The 18,244-nt window shown below is 38.9% G+C and overlaps 1 protein-coding gene across 1 annotated transcript in view; it reads left to right on the plus strand.

Annotated features, from left to right (window-relative positions):
- The first annotated feature begins 639 nt into the window (after positions 1–639).
- The window catches only part of satb2 (SATB homeobox 2), a 68,957-nt gene continuing 51,352 nt past the window's right edge, over positions 640–18,244 (plus strand). The window contains exons 1-2 of the mRNA XM_017421200.3: positions 640–1,979; positions 15,437–15,652. Coding sequence (XP_017276689.1) covers positions 15,481–15,652 — 172 coding nt within the window. The 5' untranslated portion in view covers positions 640–1,979; positions 15,437–15,480. The remainder of the gene's footprint in view (positions 1,980–15,436; positions 15,653–18,244) is intronic.

Raw genomic sequence — 18,244 nt, forward strand, 5'->3', positions numbered from 1 at the left:
GTTTAATATATTTTTATAATTATAAAACTGAAATGTAATTATTAAAAATAACACCGATTTTGCATAGTTTTTTCCATTTTGCGGCTGCGGGAGGTGCGCAGCCGCTGCGCGTCTTCATCCCGAAGGAAGGTGAGAGAAGAGCGCAGGGACGTGAAGGGCAGCCCCGCGGGTGTGATCGGAGGAAAGGGAGGCGGGCGTCTCTTAGAAAACAAAACAAACAAACAAAACAAAACAAAAAATAAAAAAAGAAACAAAGAAACAGAAAAGAAAACGAGAAAATTTTGCGAAAATTCCGAACATGAATCTGGAGTTTCGTTTTTTAAATGACTCTGCTGACTTCTTACATTTTAAGTGAGCTTCCTTCACTCTCTCTCACACACACACACATGAAATGAAATCTTGACATGATTTGGATTTTCTACCTTTCTTATGAAAGACATCAACCGTCCTAGCATTTATTTTTAAGCTTTCTATCTATCTATCTATCTATCTATCTATCTATCTATCTATCTATCTATCTATCTATCTATCTATCTATCTATCTATCTATCTATCTATCTATCTATCACCCCGCAGGACTTGGTTTGTGCGAGCTGTCAGTAGATTCGCAGACCCCCTGGTTGAACAGCCTGGAATAAACAAACATGCGCCCACGAGGGAACCGAATCACTCAGATGCGCTGGTGAAACCGGCAGAAAATCTTAAATCTTTTTTTTTTCTTTTTAAAAACGTGTGAGTATTTTCCACTTAATTCCGGCTGCATTTAACTTGCTCCTGACACACACATACACACACAAAAAAAGCAGACACAACTCTTCTTGTTTTCTTCTCGCGCATAAGAAGTAAAAAGGTATTCCTGATTGGGAACAAAACGCTCCTCGGTACCATTTGACCTTCTCCGGCTTCCTTATCTATTAGACAGCGGACTGTGACATCTGTCTATCAAGCCTCAGGTTTATGATTAACAACGCGGCGCATCGATGTGGACACACCGAGGAGGGAGGGGCGCATCCTGGACTTATTATTAGGCTACTTATTAACGTGCGGCGGAACACGGGCTGTTGGTGGACGAGGGGCTGCGGGGAGCAGAACCTTCCACACACCTCTGGAGGGTCTCTGGAACAACAGCGAGTTCCGGCCCACAGCGCTCTGTCACGGTTCGGATGAGTTTGTGACGCTCCCTCCCCCTTGCCTGTCTCTCCTCCCCTCTCTCCTCCCTCTCCGGCGGTGCGCCTTTGGCACAGGGACAGTGCGATCAGAGCGCGCTCCTTTTCAGCTGCTAAACTGGACCTAAAGACGCTGCTGCCGTTGGGTTTCTCGGTTCGGTTTGGGTTTTATTGTTTCCCCTCCAGGACTTCCCTTTTCTTTTCTTTTTCTCTCATATTATATTATATATATTGCGTCTCTCTTCTTTTTTTTTCTCTTTCCTTTCGAGGATGAAACCATGAGCTCAGAAAGGTGCAGACTCGAGACATAAAGAAGGACACAGAAAGAAGAAGAAGAAGAAGAAGAAGAAGAAGAAGAAGAAGAAGAAGAAGAAGAAGAAGAAGAAGAAGAAGAAGAAGAAGAAGAAGAAGAAGAAGAAGAAGAAGAAGAAGAAGAAGAAGAAGAAGAAGAAGAAGAAGAAGAAGAAGAAGAAAAAAAGTGCAAAAAGATACCAAGTTCCGCTCAGGGAGTCCGGTCCGGTCCGGTCTGGTCTGCTGACCCCTGGACCTGCAGCAGCACCTCTCCTCATCCTCCTCCTCTTCCTTCGCGCGCACCTATCCCCCGTTCACACTCCGCTGCTTTCCAGCCAAGTCCACACACACACACACACACTTGTATCCGTGTCCGTGGGTGTCCTCCGGTCCGACTCCGAGTCCAGATCCGGCGAGACAGCATCGGGATCCGGGAGCCGAACCAAGACCCAGTCCTGGATTCACTACTGCTGATCAATGGACAGAACCTCGGTGGACAGCAGCACAGATACACCGTGAACAGTGAGTACACACACACACACACACACACACACACACACACACACACACACACACACACACACACTGTATGGTCTCAAGACGACATGATAAAAACACATTTAAAGTGGCTTCAAAATAGAAAATAAATGATAAAAAATTACATAAACTCGTCTCATTCAAGTTATGATTATCGTTATTTTTCTAGAAGCCAACTCTCATTAACTTAGCTTAACTATTAATAATGCTGTTAATATTAGATTCTGGTGGAATAAAACTTCATAAAAAAGCCTGTCAGGAATTATAGTGCCTGTATTTGTCTCAGTTTCCACGGATTTCTCCTGATTATTCTCTAATTGAACCCACATTGTTAGTTTTCAACATTTCCCATCTCTCGGTCAGGTCTCTTAACTTTTTTTTTTTTTTTAGAAATTTCTTTAGAATTAAAATATAGCTAATTGTTTTTGAGTTAGTTATCGTTCAAACATTGCAAAAGAAAGGGTGAATCTGTTCCAAATCTCAGAAGGTATAAAACCATCCAGCCTCTTGTTGTTTTTTAAATAATACAAATTTGACGATTTAGTTTCGGAGCCTTACCTATGCGCTGTTTCTCAGAGAAAGTTTGGGGTTTTCTCTTTATTCCTGCTAGTTTAATTTTACAGCAGCGTATCAGCGTGTGTGTGTGTGTTTGATAGTGTGTGTGTAGGGGGTGGGGGGTGGGGATTTAAAGCACAACAAATCTTACAACGAGTCACTTCGTGTGGATTTGACGCACTTTGTCACTTTTTAACTTCTAAAAGAAAACAATTAATGACCAATTACCGCGAGAGGAGTCAAACATTATTAGGCTTAAAAAAAAAAACTACCCCTACTTTGTTCCCGTGTTCGCCAGAAGCACGTGCTGAATGAAGCCAGGAAAGGTGTTGAGCTGGAGGGTCACCTGGGCCGCTGGAAGGCCGCGGCGGAGGTCAGAATAATATAAAATAATAATAATAATAATAATAGACAAACACAAAAAGAAGTTAAGCTTGGACAGTTAGGCTAAAAGGGCAAAAAACAGTTCTGCTGCAGACCGTTATGTCAGGAGAAATACTCAAAACTTCATTTATTTGTATATTAAAATTCAACTACTTCTGTCTGAACCGACCACCACACTGGTAGAGGTTAAATCAAACTTTACGCGCGCCAGGCGCCCCTTGGGCAAAGTAAAAAATATAATAAATAAAAACACTTTTTTCTTTTTCTTTGTTTTTTTTTTTTTTTTTTTTTAGAAATCCTTGTTTCGCTTCCGATGCGCTCCTGTTTGTGAGCGTTTTTTGTTTTTCTCCAGTAATTGTATCATCATCATCCGATGCAAACGCAAGTTTCATCTTTTTGAAATTTGTAATTTTAAGCTGAGGTCGTCCCTTAATTGATATATATATAAACATGTATGTATTTAACTTTCTAATAAGACAATAAGACATTTGAAGAAGGATCATGGTGTTCAGACCAGCGGGCAGCAATAAGCTGGTTTCGGTTCGGTGAAGAGATCCTGCAGCTCCGGGCGCTGATCCTGCTCAGACCGGGTCCAAGCCACAGGGAATCGGTTCTCTCTGCTCTGCAATGTAAGGCGGACAACAGAGATCCTGCTCAGTTTTCTGATCCCGAACAGATTGTAGTTGCTTTTTTTTTTTTTTTTTTTTAACACTTTTTAAAATATATAACCAAAATGTTTTTGCTGCCTCGATAAATCAGGTGGTCTTAATCTTTTGGTCACTCAGCTTTTCTTGAGGATCCTCTTTCCCAAGCGCGCACCGCGTATGTGTGTGTGGTCCCTAGGAGTGTTGCAGCAGGGCCGGTTGTGGCGTGCGTGATTTCTGTGTGTGCGTGAGACCGTGCGGATGGGAAGCCCGCGCGCACACCCTGTGTCTGGAAGGCTCGCTTTTGCTCTCTTTTTTTCCTTTCCCGCGTTTTCAAATCGGATGTTTACAGTAGAACCAACCCTGTGTTAGAGAGTGTCTGTACCTGTTTTTGTTACCTTTTTAGGACCTTTTCTGACATGTGCATCTACCTGTCAGGACCCGTAGTCCTTACTGGGACCAAAGCCCCGTCCGAATACGGTGAAAAGGTCATGTTTAGATTCGGGGTTAGGTTTAGAACTAAGATGTGAATCAGGCTCAGGTTAAGGTTAAGTAAGTACTGGTAATGGTCAGGTTTAGAGTAAAGGTGAGTTGGCTATAGAAAGTCAATACAATTTACAGTTAAAGATGAAATTATAAACTTGTGTGTGTGTACCTGGTTTTTGCTGCCTTTCAGGACCTTCTCTGGTATACACACCTAGCTTGTCAGGACCAGTAGTCTTTAGAGGGCCCAAATCCAAACTAAAACAATAAAATATTCTGTTTAGGGCTAAAGTGTGATTGGAGTTTAGATTAGTCTTAGAGTTAAGCCGGTATCATGGGCTAACTTGGCAAACGGCATTTATGAATGAGTCTCTAAAATGTCTCAAAACGTTCACAGGGATTTTCAGTGACCTTGCATTTGTGTGGCTTGAGTTTTGAAAGTGATAGAACAATTTGTGCGGCAAACTTTCTCTCAAAATAGTCGTGGGCGTCTCCAGCCTGTCTAAACAGCACCAGAGCTGTGTTACGCCACCTGAACGGGGCTCTTCTTTGACAGAAAACATGCCTAGGTTTACAAAAAATAAATAATCACGACAGGCACAAATAGTAATCGTTAAAAATGGGTCCGGACGTGCTTATCTTCATTTCAAAGTGTAGTCCAGAAGATTAAATCACAGATGTGGGGGTAGCTGCTGATATGGATATGATATGGGTGGAGGTGGACAATGAAACAATGTACGTGGCCAGGTGACTGCAACTGAACATTTCACTATTATGTCGCAATTTTTGTGTAGCCAAGTAATCTCTAACAGCCCCGTGAATATTACCCTGAGGTGTGTACTGGTGTGTGTTTGTGTGTGTTGTGCACCCCAAAGGTTTCCCTCCCCTTAGCACCAATTTGTCCACAGTTAAACATCTGATGGCCATAAACATCAAGTCCAACTGTAATACAAGCTTTTTATCCATCCATCCATCCATCCATCCATCCATCCATCCATCCATCCATCCATCCATCCATCCATCCATCCATCCATCTATCCATCCATCCATCCATCTATCCATCCATCCATTTTCCTTAACTACTTTTCCATGCTGATGCCTATCTCCATCAGGTCCTGGATTAATGGTAGACACACCCACGTCACTAGGAGACGTACTAGAGGACTAGGAGACCCACATCACAAGGGGACATAGAGACAAATGGGTCAAACAACCATTCACGTGCTCACTCACTCCTGGTGACAATTTAGAGTTGTCAATTGGCCTAACATGCATGCTCTTGGTCTGTGGGAGGAAACCAGAGTAGAAAACTCGGGGAGAACATGCATATTCCACACCTACAACCTTCTTGCTGTGAGGGGATGGCGCTAACCACTACACCACTGTGTCAAATAACAGTGTGAAAAAGAAATCTTGTGTCACATGTTGTTTCCACACTTTGAGACAACAAACCAAGTAAAAAAAAATTTGACTTGTTTTTTGATGCATATATTAGTAACTAATATTGACCCCTCAACCACCCACCACCACCACCACTATGTTACTTTAAAATCTGTTTTATTGAACAGCTATATGAAGTAAAAACAGGAAAATTCTTATAACAATGTTTTTGAATTCAAAGGCCTGAAGTTTCAGTTTTCTTTTTGGGTTTGAGATTTGTGAGCTGGAAGCTTAGGGGAAAACTCTATAAGCTTTTCTTCCTCTTCTTTTTTTCCTTTTTTGAAGGAATGACTCAGTTGTACAAAATTAAATACTGACAGTTATTGGAGGAACGTCTCGGCTTACCAGAAACAATAAGTTCACTGATAAATGACAGCATTTCTTATAAAGTCAAACTGCTAAAGCCTGAGTGCTGCAGTCCCTCTTGATGGAAATAATCCACCTTTTGGGACCCCCTTTGGTGAAAGCAGGTGTTTCAGTGCAGCTCAGGGGCGATTCTAGGATCTGACCTTTAGGGGGGCTCGGCCCTCAATGAGCAGCTGGCAATGGCTCTTGGCCAAAACTCTTCTTGTTCCTTTCTCTTATCTTGTATCACAAAATAATTTTAAAAATAATGAAAGTGAAACTACTCATACACAAAATTGACATAAATATAAGACAAATGGAAAGATTTCTTTTATTTCAAATAAAAGATTAAGTGTTAGCTCTTACAACATTCTGACCATTTCCTCACCTACTTTTTCCAGGTCTTGTTCCCTCTCTTTGTTCTCCCTCTTTCAATCACCTTTTTCCTTCTTTGCACATATACAACATTTTGTTGTGATCTGCTACAACAAACAAACAGTAGGCGAATTGTGAGATAAATACAACAAATTTAAAAGATTGATAACAAACAAGAAAATATTTTAGCCTAAAATCTATCAGAAGCTAAAAACTTGTTTATTAGCTGCTCTGATTTTTTTATTTTCATGTAGTCTACATGCCAAGTTTGTTTCATACTTTAACAAGCATGAACTGCTTTTAGACAGTTAAAAATTTATGATCTGAAGATTGTGACTTCTTTTAGTGCAATCAGACTTTATTATTTTACTTCTGAGAGGCTATAAGTTCTTATTATTGAACACTTTATACTTTTTTATTATTTAAACAGTTTATTCAGAAACACCAATGTTTCTATAAAAACTCTAGTGAGAAGTACAAATGGATATACAGTTTATAAAACTATAGATTGTTGGAGCCACTGTGGGGTTATTACCAGCTCTTATTTTTTTTAATGATTGATAAATGATTTCTTAACACAATAAGAAACACACTTCACCATAGATTTCAGTAAATGAATGCTTAGATGTTCACGTCTTGTTAAAAATTCTACATTTATCAGTCTTACTTATTTTTCAAATTTTTTAGAAGTACTGATGTCTCTCAATGCTAGTGTTTATCTGCAGAAACTGGAAAACCAGAAATGTTCCATTTCAAAATAAAAGCTGATTTCAAAGTAAAAGTGACGTATTTGAATTTGTGACTTTTTAATGTTTAATTTCATCGAGGAGTGAATCGGTTTACTGATTTGCGGTTCATTTGGACTTATGACCATTTATGACCGTCACTGAGCACCTCTAAGAACAGCCTAAAATCGCCACTAGTGCAGGTCCTTTTGGCACTCACACACACACACACACACACACACACACACACACACACACACACACACACACACACACACACACACACACACACACACATTTTGCATGTGTGTTTATGTGACAGCAGGGCACTTAATATCAGTCATTCTTTTATCTGTGCTGCAGAGCCAAGCATTAACCAATAGCTTGATAGCCCTGCTGTAAAAGTGGATCAGGAACGAGAAGAGCAGCCGTATCTCTGGACATTTCCCTAAAGGTGGCCCCTCCCCCATTCTCCTCTCTGCTATCAGCGCTAATAATGTTGTCTGTCTGCGTGGTGTGTGCGTTGAAGGCAGGAGCGTCCGTTAGTTAGGACACAGCTGACGAGGCAGCTGGAGTAACGTGGAGGCATTTAGCTCGGAGTTTTGAGGTCAGATGTTCCATCATTTTCATACAGGTGAAAAATGTACTGCTGCACTTGTCCCCTACTTTAAAAGTGTGTGTGACTGGTGGAGTGTTTGGTGCCCTTTGCTTCCTTTGTGCTTCAGACTTATCACAACGAGACCGTGAAGGTGTGTGTAAGGGAGTCGACTTTAAAACATTTGTCCTTTGTTGAGCATCTTCTAAACCACCAACATTTTCAGCTCTGCTCTTGGGTGTTCTTCATAAAAGAGATCATTAACCATGAGAGTTTTAACAGATATTAAACCTGAGCAGGCAGCGTTAAATGGACAAAAACGGTCATGGGACGGTGTCTCTCAGAGTTTAAGCTGCTTCTCTTCGTGTGTGTTTATGCCTTTGAGCTGGCCACATTGTTTGCAGGTGTGTGTGTGTTGTGTCTTTTGGGTGTGTCCACATTTTTTTCGCTCTTCAATTTTGTCTTTGGCACCCAGTGTGTGTTTGCTTATCATATTTAAAAGCTTGAACAAATGCCTTTTAGACTGAGATCATCTTATGACGAGAAATGACAGACGTGTCGCTGTTTTGATCAAACCTGAAAAATAATAAGCAAAATTTCCTCCATTACTGCAAATACATGTGTTGTGACCAACTCTCAGCTACTACTTCATCAAATGTAGCTCAAAATTGGTAAAATTGACCAAATTATAGCTGTTTTTGTGTTTTTTTAAGGTCAGCTTGCTGAATTGGGTTAATTAATTCTAGATGTACATTCAATAATTACTTTCTGCAAATTTCAGTAAAACTGGTCCAATGGTTCATGAGCTACTTTTGTAACAGACGGGCGTGCACACACATAAGCAGAGGCATTATTATTCACCTCTGTGATAAAAACCTAGAGAAATGTAGAAAATATATAGAAATGTTACATTAATATAGATAATATTCACCTCTTATATGGGTAACGTCTCGGCTCTTCTCAGCGTTCTGTCAGCAATAAATCAGCCAATGTGTCATAACTCCTTCCTCATCAAACACATATGATATTTGGTCTCACATCTCCATGGCATAAAGGTAACAGTTTCTCTTATCAGCTAGTTATTAACTGCACTGAGTATCACACACGTTATAAACAATGTAACACTGATAAAATAAGAATGATACCAATCTCAGTATCTGAAGACTGATAGCCGTGTTGCTAAATCCATATTTTTAGTGGCAGTCAAATGCGTTAACATGCATCACATGCTTTCATATAGTCCTTAAAGATGGTCTACTGAACAAAGACTCAACACACCCATAATAACTAGATAATACAGATTAGCGTTTATCAGCCTGGGACTGTAGATGTTTACATATTTTCCCGCATACAAGGTTCACAGCCCTGTTATTAGTCAGCTCCAATTGTTTTTGTTTTCAATTTGTGAGTGCTGATTCAGCATTTACACTATTGTTTTCCTGTAATTTTAGCAATTTTAACGATTCTGGTATCAAAATGTTCAGCTCATTCAAGACGAAGGTGCTATGACTTTTAGTATTTGCAACTTTTATACATTTAGAAATATTGAATTTCTTTAGTAATTCAGCTTTTGTTCTGCTTGTTTTACCTTTGACAATTCAATTTCAGCTTCTTTAACAAAATTCAGCAGCTATTCAGGACTCAGCATTTACACTGTAGTATCTTAAAACATCTGTTGATATTATTATCAGTTGCATCATGTGCAAAAATGTAATTAATGTTGGCAAAAAAAGAAGTTTTATCAAGTCTTTTTTAAGCACAATCTTATTTTTCAGTCTGTTTTGGCATTAGGTGAAATAAGTTACATAGATCACTTTTATTTGTAATAGAGCATGCTGACAAAAAGCATCAAATACAAAAAATGCTTTGTTTTTTGTGCTCTTTATTATTTTCAAATATTTTAAATGTGAATACTAGCTGTGTAGAACACAAATATACAACACACACAAAAAAAAATTAACCCTTTTAGCACCATATAAATAGATATATTTATTTAAATGCCTGGTCTTTCTTGTCTATTTTTGTCAATAATTGTGTCAAAAAATACCCTATGTGATAATAATTTACACCCTGGTTCCAGGAGAAGTAGAACTTTCGATATCTGTCAAGTATTTACCATTCTTATGTAATAAATACCTAAAACTGTGTGTTATAACAAGAAAAGGACAAAAACGGAATTGAATTTTCTTCAACTTTCTTTTTATAAATTTTTGAAAAGTGCAGATTGAACATTTCTGAGATAGTAGCAAGGAGTTATGGTAATTTGAAATACATGTCACCAGTGATCCCTGTAGTTTTAAAAGGGTTAAAGGCCAATATTTCTTAAAGGAATGCATATCACCCACCATTATGTTCAATCTTATGCAGAATTGTGAGATGTCATGCTTAGAGTATATGTTGTGAATGACTCTCAGATTCTACCACATCAAATTTTAGCTCAATATCTGCAAAACTGACTGAGTTATAGCCATTTTTGTGTTGGATAAAACTGATTAGGCATGGCAACCATCTTGAATTGGGTTGACTCCAAAAGCTAATCAGTTGTAGATGTGCATCCAATAGTTATTGTCTGTAAGTTACATTAAAATCAGTCCAGTGTTTCATAAGATATTTTGGAAACACACACACAGACAAGGGCAAAAACAGCAGACGATAACATTTTACAAACTGACCCATTTACGCTCAATAAAGTCTATGTTTTACCGTGCAGGATTGCTGGAAGGTGGTGCTTATCTCCAGCAAACATTTGTTGGGAAGTGGGGTACACCCTGGACAGGTTGTCAGTCCATCACAGGCCCACATAGAGACAAATGATACAACCATTCCCGCTTTTACTCACAGGTAGTGACAACTTAGAGTTACCAATTACCCTAACATGCCTGTCTTTAGTCTGTGGGAGGAAACTGAGGAACATGTAAACTCCACACAAACAGGTTTTTAACCTGCAGTCTGCTTCCTGTGAGGGTGACAGCTCTAAATACGGATGCCTTGTATTTTTTATGAATATGTCAAAAAGTATTACTGTTATTTTGTCAGGTAACTTCCTTTTGATTTAGAGAAGAAAATCAAACACATCACTCCCAAGGAGTCAAACCTGCAAAAAACAAAAGGCATTACTTTATGATAAAAACTCTTGTACTTAACAAGAGTACTGCAGACACTAAATACAGAAACAAGTAAAGAATTTTATGCTTTATTTCACATTATTTCATCCTTATAATCTAAACAGATTTATTTTTTAGTGATTGACTTACAGATTGAATACAACAACAGATGATCTGATGTGTTCTTCTCAGTCTAATTTCCTAATTCATAATATTCTAACAAAATGAACTCTTTCTTGACAAAGGTCCTCACAATCCAGGTCAGTGAAACCTTTAGGACAAAGACATTGTTTCCTAAATAAATTATTACACCACTGCTACATCGTTTCAAGATAGCCAACAGCCAAGTCTAAACTTTGACATAGCTTTTTTTTTATCAGTCCTGTTTGCTTATGCCCTTGACACATTAAAGACAATTTTATTTAAACAGAACAAGTTTTTTAACTAACCATGGAAAAGAAGAAAAAAAAAGACTAATCCTATTTGTAACCATTTGAACATTTATTCTCCATAATACATAAAACTCTATATAATCCTCAAATTGATTCAAACGTAAAAAGTGTTTTACTAACGAGTAGCTAAAGCTAGGGCCACATAAAATCCATTAGATTTCTTTTTTCCAAATTCTGTTTTATTTTATCCCAAATTTCTTTTTTTTATTATTATTATTTTTCATTGATCCGATATCTACCTACTAAACACTGATGGGTTAAAAACAACCTAATTTAAGACTTGGATTGAGCTACTCTGGGTAATTTGAACTCAGCTGGGTTATAGTTTGACCCAACATACTGAGTTAAGTTTTCTACCCCAAAATTGGTTTAAATTGATTAATTTGTTGAATTAGAGCTACTTAAAATTGACTTAAAAAACAAAACAACAAAATCTAACTTAATAAGTAATTACTAGGGTTGGTGCTAGCTAGCTGCTGCTGCTAACTTCTATTAGCTGTAATTAGAGGTTTGTAAAATAATTAGACACTGCAGTTGGGAAAACCTTAACATAAAAACAAACCTCCTCTGACCCCACCTCACCTGGTGACGACTTACCATCACGAGATTTGCTCCTATTCAGGGATTCATCTAAAAACAACGGCAAAAATTGCATGGCTGATAAGTTGCTTTCTGTTTTGGGTGAAATGAAATGTAGTAGAAGCAGGGTGTGTTGGGGGAAGATGACTCCCTCCTGTTTGTGTCCCAGGTGAGATGAGGAGATGTCGGCGAGGGAAAGCTTTGATGGCTATCATGAGCGGCTAAAGCATGACCAGACCTGCCGCTGATGCCGTTAAATTCTTTAGAGGATTATTTTACAATAAGAAGATCAGAGCAGTTTAAACACTTGTTTGTTCTTTCAGGACCAGTTTCTGTCTCCCTAATCAGTGGTGTAAGTGACAAAATGTAAACAACAGACAGGGAATTTTCTTCTATGCACTGTTATATTTAGCTGTTTTTTATTTTATTTTTTTGTCATTGCAGCGTCAACATTTTTACGAGTTGAATTTATTTGCCTCTCTTTTATTCTCCACGAGCCTCACACTGTGAATCAGAACTGCGCTCACTGCTTTTGGCTCGGCTCAACTCTTTGAACTTGTTTTGTCTTTTATTAAACTTTGCCGCTCGCATTTTTAGCCCCTTTGCTCTCCCACACTTTTTAATCACGCCAGAGCTAATGTCTTTAATTTATCACTCGTTTTGACGTTTTAGCTGAGCTACAAATGCTTCTCGGATCGTTGGTTTCATTCGTGTTTTCATGGGGCTTTTCAGCCCCGCTGTTGTGTAAGAATGACTATGTGGAAGGTAGAGAAAGCAAGAGGAGGAGGAGAAAGGAGGGAAAAATGTGTCTGTTGTTGAGCGTTCTGACAGCTGGAGCTGCAGAAATGTTGAAGACTGCAGGGGGGACTGGGTGTAGTTTCTAAACCAGTACTGTGGAGTATTTTATAATCAAACACCCCTGGATTATTCCTCATTCGCTCTGGTGCATTTCTGCTCAGTGTCTCTGCACAATCATACTGTCTGTTTTATTAACCCTAAAATCTGATCACTATTTTTCATAACTATCTTAGGATATGTATAAAGAACAATAAAAAAGTTAGCTTTCTCTTTTATTTTTTCCCCACAATTTGAAGAAAAATCAGCAGTGAACTAACCACAGGCCACAACTTTGAGCAAAATTACTACATTTTCACAACATTAAAACAAAAAATTAAACACAATTTATTTGTTTTTATTTAAAAACACAAATGCAGATACTGTTACTACAGCTGCCTAAAAAATGTCACCTTTTGCGTTCTAATGATTTTATTATATGTATAATAGTATAATAGTAATAATAACACTAAATATAATGTTTATTTACAGTTATTTTACTTCTAATGCACAAATATAAATAAAGAGACTGAGAATTTGTGATCGACATTTTTATTTACAATGATATTTCAAATCGAGGTTATTTGATTACAGGTATCAAGACTTCTTTTTACTGTAACACCAGACAGTCAGGGGATGTTTTAAACCTGGGTTTATTTAAACAGATTGTAGAGGACATTATGAACTCATTTCACTATGAGCAGCTTGTTTAATGACATTGCAATTTTTCACATAAATACATACCGTTCACTTGGTGCTGAAGTTTCCCCTTTAAGTGATTGTTTAACGCTTGGCTGACTTATATGTCTGGACCTTCTACATGCCCCATTCCCTTTTAGAGCGTTAAGAAGAGAAACCTGTCATCTTCCTTTCTTATATGAGCCCCACAAGATAAACACAAGTGGTAATCTAATTGATCACATCACATCAACTTATTTATGGTTTATTAATTAAGTAATTGGGCTCACTACACAGAATATTACTTCTTCTCTGCTGTTCTGCTCTTTGTAAAATAACGTTAAAGGCATGACAAGCTGATGTTAGTTATTTAATTAGCTGGCTATTAGCCTCCATAAGAGCATGAAGTGAGCTGTATATATTTCACCCGCTAAAGTGCTAATTCCTGTAGCTTGTTGTAAATGTTTGTTTCAAAATGTTACCCTGAAAAGAGACACAAGTGTCACTTCTTTGGTAGACAAGTCCTGACCGCCTGGTTTATCCTCCATATAAAATGTACAGCCAAACTACAACTTTTTTTTTTTTTTAGCAAGCATAAAAGTTTAGGGGAATCTACCTGTCTGTTAATGTACACAACTGAATGATGGCTCCAAGCAACATGTCCAGTAACAAAGGGGGGAAATTAAAAATGACGCCCTTCTCTGTTAGATCGTTTTTCAGTCATTTAGGCTGTAAACATTTTAACACTGTCATATACCTTGAAACTGGTAACTGGTCCATGTCCAAGTTAACACAAGTGCATGTTTTTTTTTTACTTACCTCACTGCTGTGACTGTGTACTATTACCCTGTAGTTCACCAAGCCAAATGTTAAAACTGCCCATGTGGATCTTAAGAAACTCATGTTTCTTTACCTTTTCAGACAGGTGATGCATACCGATGACTCTTAGGTGTCTATAGAATCTCTGGATACTTCACAACCAGCAAGCCAGGTTTTCTGCTCAGACTATTTCTGCAAAAATCTTAAATTATATTATTTCCCACCTTTGGTGGAAAGTTGTTCAATGCTCAGAGTAGGTCTTGGAAGTCCTAATTGCTTGCTGCCATTTTGATCCACTACTACAACCACAAATAAACACAATAAAAATCATTCTGAGCATTAGCCAGATTGGTCCTGAAGCTTTACATGAAAGTCGGTAAGCAACGTCTTGGCTCAAAGCCTTGGCAATAACTGTTGGAGTTAACCCTGTTTGTTGTTACCAAAATATCAAATGAATTACTGGATGGATTTCAATGAAACTCAGAATATTTTTTAGTTGTACATCTACAACTGATTAATTTTGGAGTCAACCCAATTTAAGATGCCCTTCCAAGTTAATCAGCTTTACAGCTCATGCAAGATCTTTCAGTATAACATGAAACTGCGCATAAGGTTATTTTCAAGCTTTAACCAAAATGACTATAACTTTGTTATTTCTCAAGATTAGTCAAAGGAATGCTAGGCCTTTAATTATTATTTAATTCACATTATTTTTAAACTTTTTAAAATAACCGCAGCTGCGGATGACATTTTGTGCAAAAACAAGACGGATCTGGCAGTGCTTAAAGAACTTTCTCATATAGATGAAATAAACAAGGAAAGATTTATTTCTTGTTCAGATTTTTTTGGGCACCAGATGTTAACATGCCAGTCTGAGACATGATTAGGCTTGATGGAATGGTAATTGCACAAAAGGAAACCAGACAGTTTTGTGCATCTGACCCTTGGCGTTTCGTTACCACAGCAGGCTGATTCAGGTTGTCCCCTGTGGTTTTTGTCTCAACTTAATCTCAGTAGTGAGTTTGTGATGTTGAGATGAAACTTCTGGGGAAAAATTTAGAGCAGTTCATGATTTTAGCGTCTAAAGCTACCAGGTTGTAGCATGGACACTTTTGGGGACGTCTACATTTCAACTAAAAGATCAGACAATTCACACAACTCACATTTAGCAATGAACCTATTGTTTCCTTCCTCTGTGTATATCACGTTTGTGTTGTGTGTGGGTTCATATTAAAGGGATAGTCCAGTCAACTTTGAAGTGTTTTCCTATCTAATAGTTATCAATAGTACCTTATCAGCTGTGACATCAGTCTAGGAGCACAGAGTGTGGAGAAATAGGCCAAAGTCTTTGTCCAGGCTAGGCTAAAGGGTAGCCTTTTCACATTACTGCATTGCTGATTCCTTTGTGTTCATGTTTTTACCCCCGTCAGACTCATTCTCTCTGGCTGGATCTCCTCTGGGGGTGTGGAGGAGGATGGAGCGAGGAGGGGACAATCTTGTCCCACAGGGCAGCCCCGAGCAGAGGGGAGGCAGTCCTGACCTCAGCGGTCTCCCACCTCCAGGAAAGAAGGGCCGGCTGGAGCTCAATGGGAGCCCAACGGGGCCACGCATGCGCCACAACGGAGCCCCCCTGCGGTCCCTCGGAGGTGAGGCTCAAACTGGTTGAAAAATTCAACGAGGAGGCTGAGAGATTGAAGTGGCAGTGGAAAGATGCGCGGATTTTTTTTAAATTTCACATTAAACATAGAATTTTTTTATATTTTATAATAAAAAAAATCTTAAGATTTGTTCGTACCTGTAAGGAATTCTCAGGTTTTTGGATTGTGACACTTTGCCAGCTCCTCTCACCTCATCCAGCAGGTTTTAGTGCTGAGACTTTTGGCAGGAGTTGAGTTTGGCTCCATGCGCCGTGGTGTGGTGTGGAAACTCTGCTGGGGGAACCTCAAGCTGTTAATCTATAAGTCAGGAGGGAACTGTATAACACAAGCTTACCAAATAAAGCAGATTGCTCCATATAAATAAGATTTATACAAGTCACTCTGAGTTATTGATCCCTGCATTCATTGGGAAACTTGAGTGTGTTCAGTTAATCCATCTGTGTGTGTGTGCATGTTAGTGTTGCCACATGCTTACAGAAATGTCTTCCTCTTTCCTTCCCTTTACCAATCTTTAAGTGGACAGAAAACACTGCATTCTGAAGGCTTCCTTTTGGTTTCTGACTGCAATGTTTCAGTCAAATGAATAATGAATAACTTTCTGAAGCCCAGGGTGAAGGATTTTTAATTCTGCTCATGCCCATCAGATAGACTTGTATTCATTCAGCACAGACCTGTATAATGCTTTCTGTTTATGTTTGCTTCTCATTTGTCCATCAGGGTAAAATGGCACTACTCCTTCAGTTAGTAAATTGTAAATGTAATTAATCTTCTGTATTCTGTGGTATCAGAATATGAATCTTAAGAACATGGGCCCCACTCAGGGTCAAAGGGAGGTAGTTAGTGACATCTGTAGCATGTGTTTTATCTTTAGTTACATTAATTTCAGAAATTCCTACAGACCCTGATCTTTACCCAGTTCTAAAACCCTTTAGAATTTTGTCCCACTCTTCTTTCCAACACTGCTTCAGCTCATTGATGTTTGCAGACATTTGTTTCTGCTCGGCTCTCTGAAGGTCCCATCACATCATTTCAGTCAGTTCGACGTTCTGGACTCTGACTGGACCGATGCTGCACCTCGATGTTCTTCTTTTTGAGCCGTTCTGTTGTAGATTAGCTGCTGGGTTTGGGATCATTGTTCTGTTTTATGACCCAGTTTGGTCCAAGCTTCAGATGGACAGATGGTCCCACATTTGACTCCTGAGTCCTTTGGTCTCCGGAGGCGTTCATGTCCACTCAATGACTGCAAGGAGCCCAAACCATCAGCCCTCCACCTCCGTGCTGACAGCTGCTATGAGGCGTTTCTGCTGATATGTTGTGTTTGCAGACACGTTGCTGTGCATTGTGGGTAAACATCCCTACTTGCCTCACTTGTCCAAAGGACGTTGTTCCAGAAGTATTGTGGTTCCTTCAGAAGAACCTTTCCAAACCTGAGTGCTGCCATGTTCTCTTTTCTCCTGCAGCTCTTCCAAACAATAAATACTTGTTCAGTCTTTTTTTTCTAATTGCCTCAACGTGACCTTTAACCTTTAACCTGTTAGCTTGTAGAGCCTATAGGGTCTGAGATGAAGCTTTTGAGTTTTTTGGTCATTTCTCTGAGCATTGCATGGTCTGACCTCAGGGTGAATTTGCTGGGATGTCCTCTCCTGGTAATACTGGCAGCTGTCGTAAATGTTTTTAATTGTGAATCATCTTTCTTTCTGTAGAACGATGGCCTTTAAATAGTTAGGAAATTATGTTTACCCTTTCCCATATTATTGGCCAGCAATAACTGCTTCTATAAGGTCATTGCTGTTGTCTTTCTAACTTGGCATTGTTAATTCACACCTGTCTGCTCCAGAGTAGCAAATTGAAGAAAACTCCTGATTTTCTAGAGGTTAATCAATCCATCTGCACAGCAGCTCCTGGCTGATACTAGTTAGTTCTTTCGGCTGCTTCCTTCTTCAGGGGTCACCACAGCAAGCAAAGTTTCGCAAACAATTTGGCAATTGTTTTAAACCAGATGCCCTTCCTGCCATAACCTGGGCTCAAACCTGCAGCCTCGGGATTACAAGACCACAACACTGACCACCAATCAATTAGTTTTTCACACACAGCTTTAGCATTTTGTTTTTGTTTAATAAATAATTACAGAGTGGAGTCTGTTGTGTGTTTTTGTAGACTTGAGGTTAGATTTGAATACTTTTAGAACCTGGAAAAAAACACATTAGTTTTATTATACCTTGATACATAAAACCCTAGAACTGAAATAGGCTGGGCTTTCTTTTTCCCATGACTATCTTATAGAAAATGTGAGCAATGCTTTGAGTGGCTTCATTTTTCAGCCAGCTGAAAATTGCTAGTAGTTGCTGTTCTTCTCCTATAGTCAAGGACCTTTACAAATGAGCCCCAGAGCCATTCCTTTGCCCTTCTGGGTCAGTAGTGTTTAGGAAGCAACAGCCAAACTCTGTGACAACTTATTCCCTCTCAAGGTGCAGCTACACAGGCAACGATGAGCTCAGACATGGCTTTTATTCAAGATATTGATTTGTTTTTTTATTTTGTGCCAAACTACCTTTGACACAATCCTTTATAACCCATATT

The sequence above is a fragment of the Kryptolebias marmoratus genome, linkage group LG6 (genome assembly GCF_001649575.2).
Source record: "Kryptolebias marmoratus isolate JLee-2015 linkage group LG6, ASM164957v2, whole genome shotgun sequence".
NCBI classification, from domain to species: Eukaryota; Metazoa; Chordata; class Actinopteri; order Cyprinodontiformes; family Rivulidae; genus Kryptolebias; species Kryptolebias marmoratus.